Source organism: Apium graveolens, chromosome 11 (genome assembly GCF_009905375.1).
Source record: "Apium graveolens cultivar Ventura chromosome 11, ASM990537v1, whole genome shotgun sequence".
In the NCBI taxonomy this organism is placed as follows: domain Eukaryota; kingdom Viridiplantae; phylum Streptophyta; class Magnoliopsida; order Apiales; family Apiaceae; genus Apium; species Apium graveolens.
Genome location: NC_133657.1, coordinates 109256329 through 109271396, shown reverse-complemented (window position 1 = coordinate 109271396; position 15068 = coordinate 109256329). Strand labels below are relative to the sequence as shown.

The window sequence follows — 15068 nt, the reverse complement described above, 5'->3', positions numbered from 1 at the left end:
TAGGGCTAGCCCCAACCATGAAGAAGTTAGGGCGAGCCCAAACCTTGGACAAGTTAGGGTGAGCCCAAACTTGGATAAGTTAGGGCGAGCCCAGACCTTGGACGATTTAGAGCGAGCCCCAACCTTGGACGAGTTAGGGCGAGCCCCAATCTTTGACAAAGTTAGGACGAGCCCAAACCTTGGAAGAATTAGGGTGAGCGCCAATCTTGGACAAGTTAGGGCGAGCACTAACCTTGGACGAGTTAGGGCGAGCCCCAACCTTGGACGAGTTAGGGCGAACCCCAACCTATGAACAAGTTAGGCGAGCCTTAAATGTTTGATTGACAGATTCCTTGTACAGATTCCTCGGATATGATTACTTTAATAGATGCCTTCTGTAGATTTATACTTTGGATTATCTTAGACGGGGTTAGGGAGCGCATTATATGTTGAATGACAGAAGAAGAGATCAAATGCTGATGATACAAGGTGATGCCAATATACAGAATGTTTGGGCACGCTCTTAAATTCTACTTGGCACGTAATACAACTTTTTGGGTGCGCCCTTAGCTTCCACTTGGAGCAAAGTACCAATTTTTGCACGCGCCCTTAGATTCTACTTGGCGCGAAATATAAGTTTGACATACTACTTGGACGGGCTCTTTGGATACTTCGGGAAGACGATGGATGATTATTACTAACATATTTTCTGCATGTACTCTATTGAAGAACTTCTTCCTGTAACGCAACCACAGGAAGGCGGTGTCCGTGGTCAGATACCTCTAGGGGTATGTCTGGACGGAAGGCCTCCTCCTGTAGTTAATGGGTGTCCTCATTGGGGATATGGGATAAATTCTGGTGTGTGTTTTGGGTGCTCTGTCTCTGTGGTCAACGGATGTCCTCGTTGGGAGACTTCGGAGTATCCTGCACTTTGCAGCCAAAAGCTTGGGATCCCTTGTCCTGTAATCTGGTAGGGGCTCCTTATTCGGTGGACAAGGATGCGTCCAACATTTGGGGTAAACCATGGCTATACCTACGTCCGCGAATTGGAGAAATAACTGGTAGCGGAGGGTTATCTTTGGTCGGGGAGATGCCTTATCTGTGAAGTCTCAAAGCCGTGGACGAGCCTTGGGTCTTTGTGGTTAGGCCTCATCGGCGGACATTCCTAAAACTAGTAAAAGATGGTTTTCAGTAGGTTTCCTACTGGGTCTCGGGATGAGAATCTAAACCCATTAGATTTGTTGTTGTCCAAAAAATACGTTGGCTTGATTTCCTATAAATAGGGATACGTAGGCAAATTGCAAGGGGGGCGGAAGCGAGAGCCTTAAGGAGCCATCACTAACCCTAAACAATCTCAGCCCCCAATTCATCACAACCACCACACTCCGCTCACTTTTCAGGCGAAGAACCACCATCGTATATCTTGATTCTGGTGATGAACCTCAAAATTTGTTGTTACCAAATTCCTCCATCAACAGGTCCACTAGCTCTAGCGCATGGTTACTGCTTCATAAATTCCATGCCTAAAGATATATATTATTTACTATTCAGATGCATTGGATGCACTAATTCATTTACAGCACTCACATGCAAACAAAAGAAAGGGGTAGAAGTCAGTGAAGTTCAGATGCAAATGCAAACTCGAACTCAGCTACCTAAAAGCTTGGCTCGACTTGGCTTAACAATTTGAGAATGTATGAAGGGCGGTAAGCATTCTAGTGCATGCACAATATTTGTATTATAGCGAATTAAATACAAAGTTCTTAGTAAAATAGGACATACGTACGAAAGTAAGGAGGCTTTGACCATGTCGCGACAGATAAAAATGGCTCATCTTCTTTCCACAAACTATTTTTAGTAGTAAAACTCCAACTACCGCTATAATTCATATTGAGTGAGTCGAGTTTCAAATCGGCAGTAATTGGAGCAAAAATTAATCAAGTCAAGAAACCAACTCGTTTAACTAATCAAGTCTAAACATTTTTCCCAACCCGACTCGTTTAATTTCACGAGTCAAGTCGAGCAGGGTCGTTTACCTAAATGAATCGGTTTTAACGAGTCGGACGAGCCGGCTCATTTAATTTTACACATAATTGAGTTTAAACTTTATCCGAATTCGATTCGTTTAATTTAACAAGTCTAGTTAAAACTTAACAAGTCAAGTCAATTCCTGTTAAAAGAGCCTGACCCAAATAACGAGCCTGACCCAAATTACAATACTAGCAAAGCATGCAAGGGAGCCATGTACCGCTGTGAATTTCCATAATATGGATGACTCATCATTTACATTACTCACATATTAATATGATCAAATTTGTAATTGGAAAGGGGTTTTTCTAATGGTTACATTCACCTCAATCACATGTCATATTAACCTGATTTTTCCATCCAACCCCATATCACACTGGTACGACCCCACGTGTACTGAGCTTCAATAATGCGAGTCTTGATTTTTTGCCCAAAATTTTAGTAATATTGATTATTAGAGACTTATTATGTTTATTGAGATGCTCAAGAATTTTGAAAGATTGAGTACCGGTATGTTCATAGCAGTGTTCTAAAAATAGGTCTAGGCCGCCGCCTAGGCGCTAGGCGGTGGTAAAACACCCCGACTCGGACTTAGACGGTGATTTAGACGTTTTTTCAAAAAATCGGGTCAAAATCGGGATTAGGCAGGCTAGGCGGTCAAAAATCGGTCCTAGGCGGTCTAGGCGGAAAATAATTAAAAAAATATTTTTTTTACGTTTTTATAAATTTAATTCATTAATTTCATAATTTCTCACAATATCATGTCAATTTCTAATATAAAGTATTGGTAAGAATTAACAAGTAATATAATATATTTATTTTTTAACTTAAATTATAAAAATAACATATTATAATTAATTTAAAAGTGTGAATTAAAATATAGTTAATATTGTAAACTCAATAATTAGTACATAACGCATGTCAAATGTGTAGATATTGTTTAATATCATTCTAATTTCTTTTTCCAAACAAATATATGATATATTGATCATTATATAATTATAAAAAATTAAAAATAATATTTATATTCTTCCGATTAATGTTCCGATTAATCGGTCCGATTAATCTCGGACTTGCCGATTAATCCCTCGAAGGTACCCTCACCGCCCTGGCACGCCTAGCAATTTCTGGAACACTGGTTCATAGTATAGAAAGCAGTGAAGATGAGGAATTATTTCATATAGCTTTGAAAACATTTTGGCTTCCTTGTAAAAACAGGTTCTTTATAGATTTTGATTTCTCCTGGCTTACTTTCCTCATACATATTTTTTTTCGGACATGTTTATTGGGCTGAATATTTAGACCCTTTACTAATTACGAAATTAACAAAAAATTAAGGGGTGTATTCATTTCAGATTTTAAAGAATTGATAATAATCCATGGATTTTAAAAACATTTCGTTGATTTTACTTGTTTGTGAATTTTGACAGAGTTGATAAAAAAATATTGCAGAGTTTTGCTGATTTTATGAAATTTTCAAAAATATTTCAAAATCTCATGTATTTTAACGAGATTTCAAAAGATTAAAAATGAACTAGCAAATCCATCAAAATCCACCATTTTTTGAATATTATCAGATTTTGATGGATTTTTAAAAATCCAAATTGAATACCACCAGATTTCAGTAGACTTTTTAAAATCTAAATTGAATAGACACAGATTTTAAAAGACTTTTTCTAGTCTCTATTGAATATCATCGTATTTTAAAAGATTTTTTAAAATCCAAATTAATTATTTCTTGATTTCAAAAATCCAAAAAAAATCTTTAAAATCTTGATTGAATATACCTATCTAAGATTGTGGGTCCTTATCATTGGACTTTCCCTTTGGACCGATATAGATGTAGGTAATATGATATTGATTGCGTCTTTATGATATTTTTAATTCCGTAGAATATGAAGAATTGTCTAGAATCGGATGACGAGTCAACAGAAGAGTTCAAATAGAAGATAAGCATTAAGACCTTGGTAATGCCTTCTCTTTCTATAACTCCTTTTGATATCTCTCAAAAAGAAGTAATTGTTAGAGGATATATTTCCTAACACTCATTTTCAATCATATCTGTATTTTAAATGTGCCAGAGGCTGTCATGAAGCCTATTTTTCAGGTTTTGATAGCTCTACCAAGTTATGATAATTTAACTTCCACTTTTCTTATATGGCGAATAGTTTATTGGTGATGTGATACCGCTTGCTCATTTGGTGTCAGAATTTTGTTCTCTGGATTTCATTCCTTCAGAAATATCAGCTTTGAAATCTTTTCAGTTTTATTCATTTGATTTTGAATTCTTTTGATATTCTTTTATTCTGACTGAGATGAACAACCCTAACTATAGGGGACACAAGGTATACCTGTCTGTGTGATAGGAGTTGGATGGGACGCCATCACTTGTGTGTGTTGTGACTACAAGAAGGATTACAACCTTTAGTAGTGTGTTAATTTGGACACGCAACACCAAGTTCATTTGATCATATTGATCTCTCAGTTATTCTTTTATTTCAACAATACTTTTTTACAAATTCAGATTTTGGTCATGTTATGATATGAAATTCTTTTCTCTTTGTAAGTCCATGATTTTATCATCTCAAATATTCGAAGGTATGCCAATCAAGTTAAGCTTAGTTATCCTGGTCAAGTCAAAGCAGGATTATGTGATGGGATTACCAATAGCAACAGTGGACTGCGATGCGATTAAGATATCATTGGCGTGTAACGAAGTCGATCTATTTCTTTATTTCTCTCTTTATTTGTCTCTTTCTTTCTTTTTCTTTCTCTCTATCTTTCTCTCTATTCTTCTTTCTCGCAATCAGTAAAAGTGATTCTATTGAGAAATTGGTCAAAGGATGTGGATGGAACAATGTTGCAGAGTGAAGCTCCCGTGATAACTGTGTGGTATAAGGAATTGCAGTGTTATTGGAAATTTTGAGAAAAGTTGCGTATGCAAGATTGGGAGTTGGTAACAAGACCCTTAGTGCTTTCTTCTGCTGATTTTGAGGACGGAATCCTTATAAGGGGGGTAGATTGTAATATCTCATATTTTCAGATATTATTATTATTAATATTTGAAATTGTTTATGTGATTTTTATGTGAATTTTGGTGAATTATCTGGTAATTGGAGTGATATTTTGGATGTTTATATATGATATTCTTTGAGTATTCTAATTTTTATATGTCCAGAATAAAGTATAGATAATTATGGTGTCTTCCTGGTAATTTTTGGAGTGTTATATGATTTTATAATGAGTTATAGTTTTAATAATTATTTTTCGTATAATTATAAAACTATTTTATAAAGCCGGGAATCGTCCAACTTCAACCGGTTTTGCATTTTTATAATCCGAAACTCTTCGGAAAACTCCTTCCTAACTTAATCTGGTAATTCCAGACATTTTTCGTGTTTTAACTTTTTCGATCCGGAGTAAGGTTTGACCCGTACGAGTCCCGACGTAAAATTTTCGATACGATAATCATTTCGGTAGATCAATAAAACCCGTATTCTCGAGAGACGGGATATTTTACATTATTTTCTCATAAAGTGTTTTATAAGAAGCCCGGTTTTGATAATTATCCGAATCTGATACTAAATTGTATCGTTTTATAGTTACTTAGCGGCTAAGTAATCTATTTTTGGATCCGATATGATCCAATAGGATACTTGTTACGTGTTTAAGATGCATTTATATGAATCGATCCGTAATTTGGACGCGTGTTTATTTGTTTTACTCATTTTATCTCGTTTTATGTGTGTTGAATGTATTTTATGTGTTTTCGGGGTTTTCTGTTAATTTAGGTATCGTTTCGGTTTTTCAAAAATAAACGGACCGGGACCCCACCGGGAAGTCAAAGCCCACAAAATTCGTGTTTTTATTTTTATAAAATCATATGTATTCCAAATATCCAATATTTATATTTTTGAATTATTCACAATTTTTAGGGAATTTTGATACAAATTTTATATTTTATCGCTTTTAAAATTATTCCCCGTAATTATTATTTTAGGGCCTGATTATTTTAATTAGGGGAATAAAAACATCCCTAATTAATTTTGGGGATGTAATTTTAGGTTTAATATAAATAGCAGATTATATCATTTTATTTTATTTTTATTTTCATTATTATTTTCAAAAATTCAAGAACATTGCCTTTGGGGGTGAAATTTTCTGCATAAACTTTGATTCATGATTTTGATTGATTTTTGGAACCAAATCAGGTGTTCTAGTAATCAAAACGATCCTTGTTTCAAGCCCTATCCATTGATACCAAAATCAAGATCTGAGAGTAAGTTTTGTGAAAAATCGATTTTGGTGTTCTTGAGTTGAATTTAGCTTTTTAATTTCTGTTGATTGTTGGCTGATTTTGAGTTTATAATAAGCTTTAACATGATTGTTATGATCGATTTATGTTATTAAATCGTGTGTTTTAGTCCAAGAGGTATACCACCGAGTTCTTCATTTTTCGGATTTTAGATTCGACTTTTCTGGAATTATGATTAAAGGGGTGTTGATTTTGATTATTGGTTGTGTTGACCTTAAGCTTCGTTTTGATAATTAAACTTCGATTTTTGGTTAAGAATTAGCTGAGTTGCGATTTGTCGGATTTGGGTCACCGGTTTCTTTGAAATCGGCCGGAATCGATGGAGTTCTCATCGATTTCTGTTACACATATATGATTTAAGTTGGCTAAATGATTTCCAGTGGTGTTGACAGAATAACCCAGGGAAAACGAGCTCGTTTGCTCGAAATTTGCGGCTGACAGGAGTAATTTCCGGTGACCGGAATTGGTTACCAGATTCTGGGATTTCCAGAATCCGGCGACCTGTTCTTGGTCGTCCGACCAGCTGCCGCCTGCTCCGGCCACCTGTAGATCTTCCCCGGGACTTTCCCCGATTCCAAAATCTGTTTCTGTTTATTTTATTTTGTTTAATTTAAAATTCATTTCTAAAATCCTAAAAATCATTTCTGTTATTTTCAAAAAAAATATTTACTTATTATTTATAATTCTAAAAATTATTTTCTTAATTATTATAAATTCTAAAAATTATATCTTTTATTATTTTCAAAAATCTGAAAATTTTATTCATTTAAATTGATTAATTATTTTGATAATTAATCAGTTTATTTAAATATTTAAATAATTTGTATTAATTGTATTTTAATTCCAAAAATAATGGAAAAGTCATTTTTAATTCTGATTTTTCCTAAATAATGGTTTAGAAATTATTTTTGAGCTTTTAAAAATATAGTTGAGTATTTAAAAATCAATTAATATTATTATTAATTGATTTATTCTTATTCTATTCATAATAAATAGACCGTTCATCCGTTTAATACGAAACAAACGCGTACAGACTTAGAAAAATATTCCGCTTTCATTAAAAATACTTTCGAGACCCAAATTATTTTGTTTCGAAAGGTCGCTTATTTTATGAATAATTCTAGAGTCGATTATTGATCGAAAAATCATATTTTTGACCCGATTGTAGTTTTAAATATACCGAGTCGACCCTTTTTATGAACCGAGTCATATATGATATGAATTATGTGATACGTGAGTTATGTGCTTATGTGCTATGTGAATTACGTGTGTGCATGGGTCAAGAGTCTTGTATTTGACTGTCTTCTTTATGTGTGGGGTATCGTATGGGTAGATGATAGGGTTTTGACGTGCAGTTCATCGAGTAATTATCGTTTAGACGATTAAAATTATATATTTTAATTAAAGATGCGGATCATTCGAGTTGATCAGGACAAGACGTTGGATAAAGAATGAGATGGAATGATATTGGATATCTGGCTTCTAGCAATCGCAGGAGCATCATATCAGTGAATTGTTGGAATAAAAGACGGCGATGTCTCGAGATGCTAGACTGAGATAATTGTGATGTTGCGAGTGTGACTAACTGCTAAAAACCAAAGGCAAGTATACCTATCATCACTTATTGTTCAAGTGATATTTATTTTAAATCTTCTTATACAAGTATTGTTTTACCTATTCTCAGTTCAGAATAGATAAATGTATTACATATCGCTGAACTAAATGATTCTGTTTATGCAAGTACTCTTCTGCTATTCTATGTTCAGAACAACTAAGTGATTTTACTTATCAAATTACTAGATTTATAAATGTTTTGGACTTTGAGAAAGATGATTTGGTTGCGAATATTCCTACCCAAGTAAATGGGGGGATAAAGTTATTTTGGGTGTCAATTATTATGACCCCTTTTCAATAAAAGGTTTTAAGATTGAATTAATACGTAAGTGACCGGGATGGACGGTCCAGCGGAGGGCCATTTCTAAGTGTCATATGAAATATTATGACATAATTTGTGCCACAGGCAGATATATTGCCTTTTTGTTTGAGTACTCGTGTTTTGGGGACATGTTTCTACGAATCATGACCTTGTGCTATCACACGGGCTGATCAGCATGTGATAGTACGTCCGTCGGTGAATGATCCCAATCTAAATTATCATATCGTTTTTGATATTCATAGAATAAATGATTTATCAACTGTTTCTATTTTGGATTAAAGGTGAAATGGGTTTCGATTCAGTTCCTGCTCGGTTTTGAATAAAGTTTATGATTCATTCCATAATCAATGTTTCATGTTGATGTTGTTTACGATATTTCCGTAACCACAGTTTTACGAGTTTTATTCTCGTCAAGATTCGAAGTATTGCTGAAGCTTTTCGCTCAAAATATCAAAAGAATTTTTAATACATTTAAGGAACCAAATCTGGGATTCCTTATCCAAATTTTCTAATTCAGCAAATATGATTTTAAATGTTCTGCTCTAGCGCAGATGTCAGTTTTATATCAAAACGACCATATATATATATTACAATGATTTTGCTGAGCATTTCTTTCGCTCATACTTGCCTTTTTTTAAATTTAACCTCCAGTGAGGATTAACTTGCGCTGTTTAGCCGCGTAATTCGAGGAAGCAAAGAAGAAGCTTTTGGAAGGTGGTTGGTCCAGGGTTTGCGGACTAGTGTAAGTTTGATTGTATAAAGTTGTTTATATAATATTATATTATAGTTGTGTATTTTATAGTTGGGTCTATTATACTTCTTTTCGAAGTTATACTAGCGGGTTAACTTTTAAGGGTTTGAATTATTGAAAAGAGTTTTAAAAGAAAGTGAAAAATTTATTTGTGGAATTTGGATATCTTGTTTCTAGAATTATAACCTTAAAAGATCTTGGATTAGTTTGGGGTCATAGATGCTAAATATCTTCCGCTGGCATTTGTATATTGATTAATCAGGTTAATTTGGATTGAGGTTTTATCGTGACGACCAAATCCTCTGATCCCGGATTTGGGGGCGTTACAAAAAATAAGGATGGTTTACTTTATGATTTGGATTTCACAACATCAAATAACTCTGAAACGGCTAAGCTTGCTCAGCAAGCTAGGCGGACATTATGAATGTTATAAGTTGGAACTGCAGAGGATTGGGGAATCCTCGTGTAGTTCGTGCTTTACGGGACATTGTTAAGTCTTATAATCCCAGTTTGTTATTTCTAATGGAAACTTTGTCGGATAAGGTTAGGTTAGAGAAGATTTGTGGTAAGTTGGGTTTTGATAAGTATTGGGTAGTGGACTGTATAAGTAGAAGTGTGGGTATTGCTTTTTTGTGGAAAAGTAATGTTAAGTGCACTGTCGTTGATTATGGGACTAATTTTATTGATGCTCATATAACTAATGTTAATGGGGTAGCATGAAGGCTGACAGGGTTTTATGGTTATCCAGAACATGCTCGTAGGAGGGCGCCTTGGGATTTGCTGAAATTATTAGGAAGTAGGTCTGTTTTACCGTGGATGGCTTTAGGTGACTTCAATGATATGATTAGCATTGCTGATAAGAAAGGGAATAATAGTCATCCTCAGGCGCTTTTGGATGGATTTAAGCAAACAATTGATGTTTGTGGTTTGATAGAGCTAGATCTTATGGGAGGAAACTTTACATGGGAGAAAAGTCGTGGTACTCGGGATTGGGTGCGAGAGAGACTGGACAGAGTGTTTGCTTTAGATTCCTGGTGGAGTTTATTCCCTTTGTGCAAACTATCTGTACATCATTGTGTTATTCTGATCACGACCCAATTCAGTTGGAGTTATATAGTACAGAGCATACAAAGAAGAAGTTTAGATTTAGGTTTGAGAATGTATGGTTAAAGGAGGTGAATTTTCATGAAGAAGTCTCGGCTCATTGGAAAAAGTTGAAATCAAGCCATTTTCTTCCCAAGATGATAGAGCTGTCGAGTTTCATGGAAAAATGGGGGAAGAGATTCTTTAACAAATTCCGTGCGAAAATAAACAAATAAAAGGAACTGGTGTTATTGTTTGAGGACTGTGCAGATAAAGTCACAACGGGTAAATACTTTGCAAAATAGAAGATTCTTGAAGATTTAATGCTAAGTGAAAAGATATATTGGCAGTAAAGGGCCAAATCTTTTTGGCTGCAGGATGGAGATTCAAACTCGAAATATTTCCATGCTTATGCTACTAGTAGGAGGAAAAAGAATCAGGTGACTTACCTCAAAAATGAGAATGGAGAAGTAGTGAGTAAGCATGAGGATATGTGTGAAATTGTCAAAAGTTATTTTACAAAGATTTTTGGTGATGAGAGAATTCAGAGGGGTAATATGGAGGTGCCTGAAGCTGTCATAACAAAAGATCAAAATCGGAAACTCATAGCAGAGTTCACGATGGAGGAATTCTCAGTTGCCATAAAGCAAATGCACCCAAACAAAAGTGCTGGTCCAGATGGCTTGAATCCAGCATTTTATCAACACTTCTGGAATTTATTTGGTAGTGATGTGTTTCAGACCTGCAAGAAGTGGTTAACAGAGCTGGCTTTTCCTCTTGACTTAAATAATACATATGTGGTGTTAATTCCTTAGAAAGAAAATGCATATGAGATGAAGGATTTACGTCCTATAGCACTTTGTAATGTTCTTTACAAGGTAATATCAAACGTTCTAGCTAATCGGTTGAAAGTTATTCTGCTTGGTATCATTACTGATAATCAATCAACTTTTGTTCGGGGAAGAAATATCACTGATAATCTATTGCTAGCTTTTGAGCTGTTGCATTACATGAAACAAAAGAAGAAAGGAGTAGAAGGAGAGGTTGCTTTGAAATTTGTTAGTAAAGCTTATGACAGAATGGATTGGGGTTTTTTGGTTCATCAAATGAAGCAGTTAGGGTTTGATGATTATGTGTTATGACGGTATCGTATTCTATTAATTTTAATGGTTCACAGATAGGCCCTATTAATCCGGCTAGGAGATTGCGTCAGGGTGATCCTTTATCGCCTTACTTATTCTTGTTTTGTGTGGAGGGTCTATCTCGCATGTTAAAGAATGCTGCTGATGAAGGTAGGATTAAAGGGTGTAAAGTTTGTGTGCAAGCTCTGGCAATAACGCATCTGTTATTTGCAGATGATAGTTTTCTTTTTGTAAAACCACAGTTGAGGAGGTCATGGAGGTAAAGTCGATTTTACACAGGTATGAACTGCATTCTGGACAGGCAATAAATTTGCATAAATCTGGGATTTATTTTAGTTCGAATGTAAGGTTGGATAAGCAGGAAGAGTTGAAGAACTTGGTGGGTGTTTATAGTGATCTGAACACAGGGAAATATCTCGGTCTTCCGTCTTTGATAGGGAGGTCAAAGAAAATGGTTTTTAATTTTTTTAAGGATCGTTTATGGAGCAAAATTCAGGGATGGAGTTCAAAGTGTCTTTTAAAGGCTGGTAAGGCAATTTTACTTCGATCAGTAGCATAAACGATACCTTCTTATGCTATGTCATGTTTTTTGCTTCTGAAATCATTGGGTAGTGATCTTGAGAAGATGATGAATAGCTACTGGTGGAGTTCGCAGAATAATACTAAGAAAGGTATTGGATGGGCCTCTTGGACAAATATGAGCATGGCAAAAGAGATAGGGGTTTAGCTTTTCGTGATCTTCAAGGGTTTAATATGGCACTTCTTGGAAAACAGTGCTGGAATCTGTAGAATAACCCAGATTCTCTGGTGGTTAAGGTTTTTAAAGCTAGGTATTTTCCGGCATCAAGTCTATTTGAGGTAGGTAGAAGAGGTGGTATAACCTTTGTCTGGTCAGGGTTGTGGCAAGCAAAAGAATATCTTAAGCAAGGATTTAGGTGGGTTGTGTGGGATGGGAGGTCTATAAAGGTGAGTTCAGATGCTTGGCTTAGGGGTAAGGATGAGTATAGAATCGATGAGCAATATCGCCAATTAGTGAGTGATTTAAAGGTTTATGATTTGTTTCTTCCTGTCAGTAGTGAGTGGGACGTTACCAAGGTGCACAACTTGTTCTCAAGCAGTGATGCTAAGTGTATTTAGCAATACATGTCCCTAAAAGTCAGGTTCAAGATCGTATAGTCTGGAGTTACTCTTTGAATGGGAAATATAGTGCTAAATCGGGGTATAAATTCTGGCAGCAATATTTCAGTAATTGTAAACAGCTCGAGGAAAGTAAAAGGTGGGGAAGGCTATGGCAGATCCAGATTCCGCAGAAAGTTAAGATGTTTTTGTGGAGGGTATGTCAGAATTATGTTCCTGTTCATATTTTGTTGAGGGGGAAAGGAGTGAACACCCCTATTCTGTGTCCGTTATGTGGAGTAGATGTAGAGCATTCGAGGCACATTTATCTTGAATGTAGTTATGCAGAGGGATGTTGGAATGAACTAGGCTTGGGGTTTGATATGTCCCGGATCTTGTCATGTTCAGAATGGTTGTTAAATACTTTGGCAGTTAAATCTTATGAGAAACTAGCTCAGATTGCAACTGTTTTATGGGGAATTTGGGCAGCTAGGAATATGAAGGTGTGGCAGAATAAGACTTTAATGACTCAGATGGCAATGCAGTGGAGCGTCCTTCAAGTTAAACAATGGCATGACAGTCAGCAGCTGAAGTTGTATCGGAACAAAGATGTTGTGCAGATTAATAAAGAACCAGGGATTAAATGGCAGCCACTAGACGAAGGCAGGATGAAAATCAATGTCGATGCTCATGTTGTGGCAGGTAATTCATGGTTCTCGTGTGGTCTCGTTCTTAGGGACCATGAAGGAAAATTTATTGTAGCAAGAACACACAAGTTTGCAGGAGAAGTACCAGTTGTTGAAGCAGAGGCCATTGTAGTCTTAGAAGCTACCAGGTGGATGAGTTTATTGGGTCTGTAGAATGTGGATGTAGAAAGCGATTCTCTAATCACAGTTCAAGCCATTAATAGCATAATAGAGAATTATCTAGAAGTTGGTGTATTATTTCAAGAATGTCGTAGTCTTTTGAAAGCTCGTAGTGATATTTTGCTTTCATTTGTTAAAAAGCATGCTAACAAGGTAGCTCATCTAGTTGCTAGAGTACCTTGTAATATCGATTGCTTTAAAAGGGTCATAACTGACCATAGGCCCTGGTCGGTTTTAGCCTGGTCGGTTATGACTTTTGGTCGGGTTTAACCCTCATAACCGACCAATACAGTGGTTGGTTAAGTGCCTGGGCATTTTACTGAAATGTGGGGTCACTGTGTACACGTGGTAACACGTGTGCACACGTGTCGCCACGTCACTGAGTCATAACCGACCGTTGGTGGTCGGTTATGTCTATTTTTAAAATGTTGACTGGAACTCATAACCGACCGTGGTCAAAGTGTGCACATCGGTCGGTATTACACCAGAAGCTGACTTAAATGTCATAACTGACCGTCATAAAACCGACCACCCTCTAAAGGAGATGGTCGGTTTTATGAAGAAGGTGGTCGGTTATGTCACATGACGGTCGGTTTTCTGGGTTTTGTAATGGTCAAAAGTGGTCGGTTATGCCTATTGTTGGTCGGTTTTAAGGTCTGATTTTAAAAAAATGCAGGTTTTTCTACAGCCCCTGCATACCAAACCAAATCAATACACAAATCCAATCCAATCACAACCAAACAACCAAAACAAACAACAATGATAATCATTAAACTATACTACTCAAAATCATTCGCAAAAACTAGTAAATTTCATAATTAAACCATGTAATTAAATCCAACGCAAACATTCACAAACTCCGATAACCGGAGGATTAAACCGTATCATTACATCATTATAAGCAATTCTAAATAACCGACAAAGTATCAAACCATCACAACTTATTATATTACATCCCATAACCATCAAATTACAATAGTCTTAAAACCGATCAATATAAACTAATCCGACAAATCAACATCAGACGATCTACCGCCATCACCGCCGCCATCACTGCCGTCATCACCGCCGCCATCACCGCCGCCATCATCAAAGTCCTCATCATCGGAGGTCTTATCCTCGGACATGTAATCCTTATCGACTTCCATAGCACGCCGATTGTTTTCCTAGATACACAAGTTTAATTAAACTAGTTAAAAAGAAGAAACAAAATTTACATGTGAATGAAAACAATAAATAAACAAGAAGGTCAAAAATTACACCTCCGCAACACGAGCTTCCGTCTTTTGGACGATATCTTGAATCAAGGAGCCCACGATATGCATGATCTCGCCACCGATAAGGTTATTCCATTGCAACCTTTGGCTAGGATCGGAGGATGGATCCGAGGCCTCGAGAGCGGTACGTGCGAATGTAGCTATTTCTGCATCGGAAAGTTGGCGAGCCAACCGATTTGGATTAGCACGGATCTCTGTAAGCACATTCCTCACGATGGCAAGATATACATTGTCGGGGATGGCTTCACGTTGTCTCGAAGCAGATGAGGATGAGCCGGCTTCATTCCGTGTGGAATCTCGGTACCAGGTAGCAAGTGTAGGCAAGAGATCGGTGGCCCGAGCATTGGGGAACCCCACCACATAATTCTTTTTCGGCTTTGTACCTTGGGGGACCTCCAACGCTTCCATCCACCAATCCCACGGCTCATCCCGATCACCCGTTTGCATGCGCTCGAGAATGGCGGCATATCGTTCCTACAAGTTCATTTAAAACAATTAATGATGCATTTAAAATCAAATAAAAATACATATAAAATCACATATAAAAATGCATTTAAAATCATATAAATACATAT

At 36.3% G+C, this 15068-nt stretch overlaps 1 protein-coding gene across 1 annotated transcript; it reads left to right on the top strand.

The window, feature by feature from the left end:
- The first annotated feature begins 9825 nt into the window (after window positions 1-9825).
- LOC141695759 (uncharacterized) lies at window positions 9826-13210 on the top strand. Its single transcript, XM_074499979.1, has 7 exons — window positions 9826-10002; window positions 10470-10823; window positions 10908-11150; window positions 11270-11384; window positions 11477-11766; window positions 12024-12329; window positions 12470-13210. Exons 1-7 carry the CDS (start codon window positions 9826-9828, stop codon window positions 13208-13210), a joined length of 2226 nt encoding a protein of 741 aa, XP_074356080.1.
- Window positions 13211-15068: the final 1858 nt, after the last annotated feature.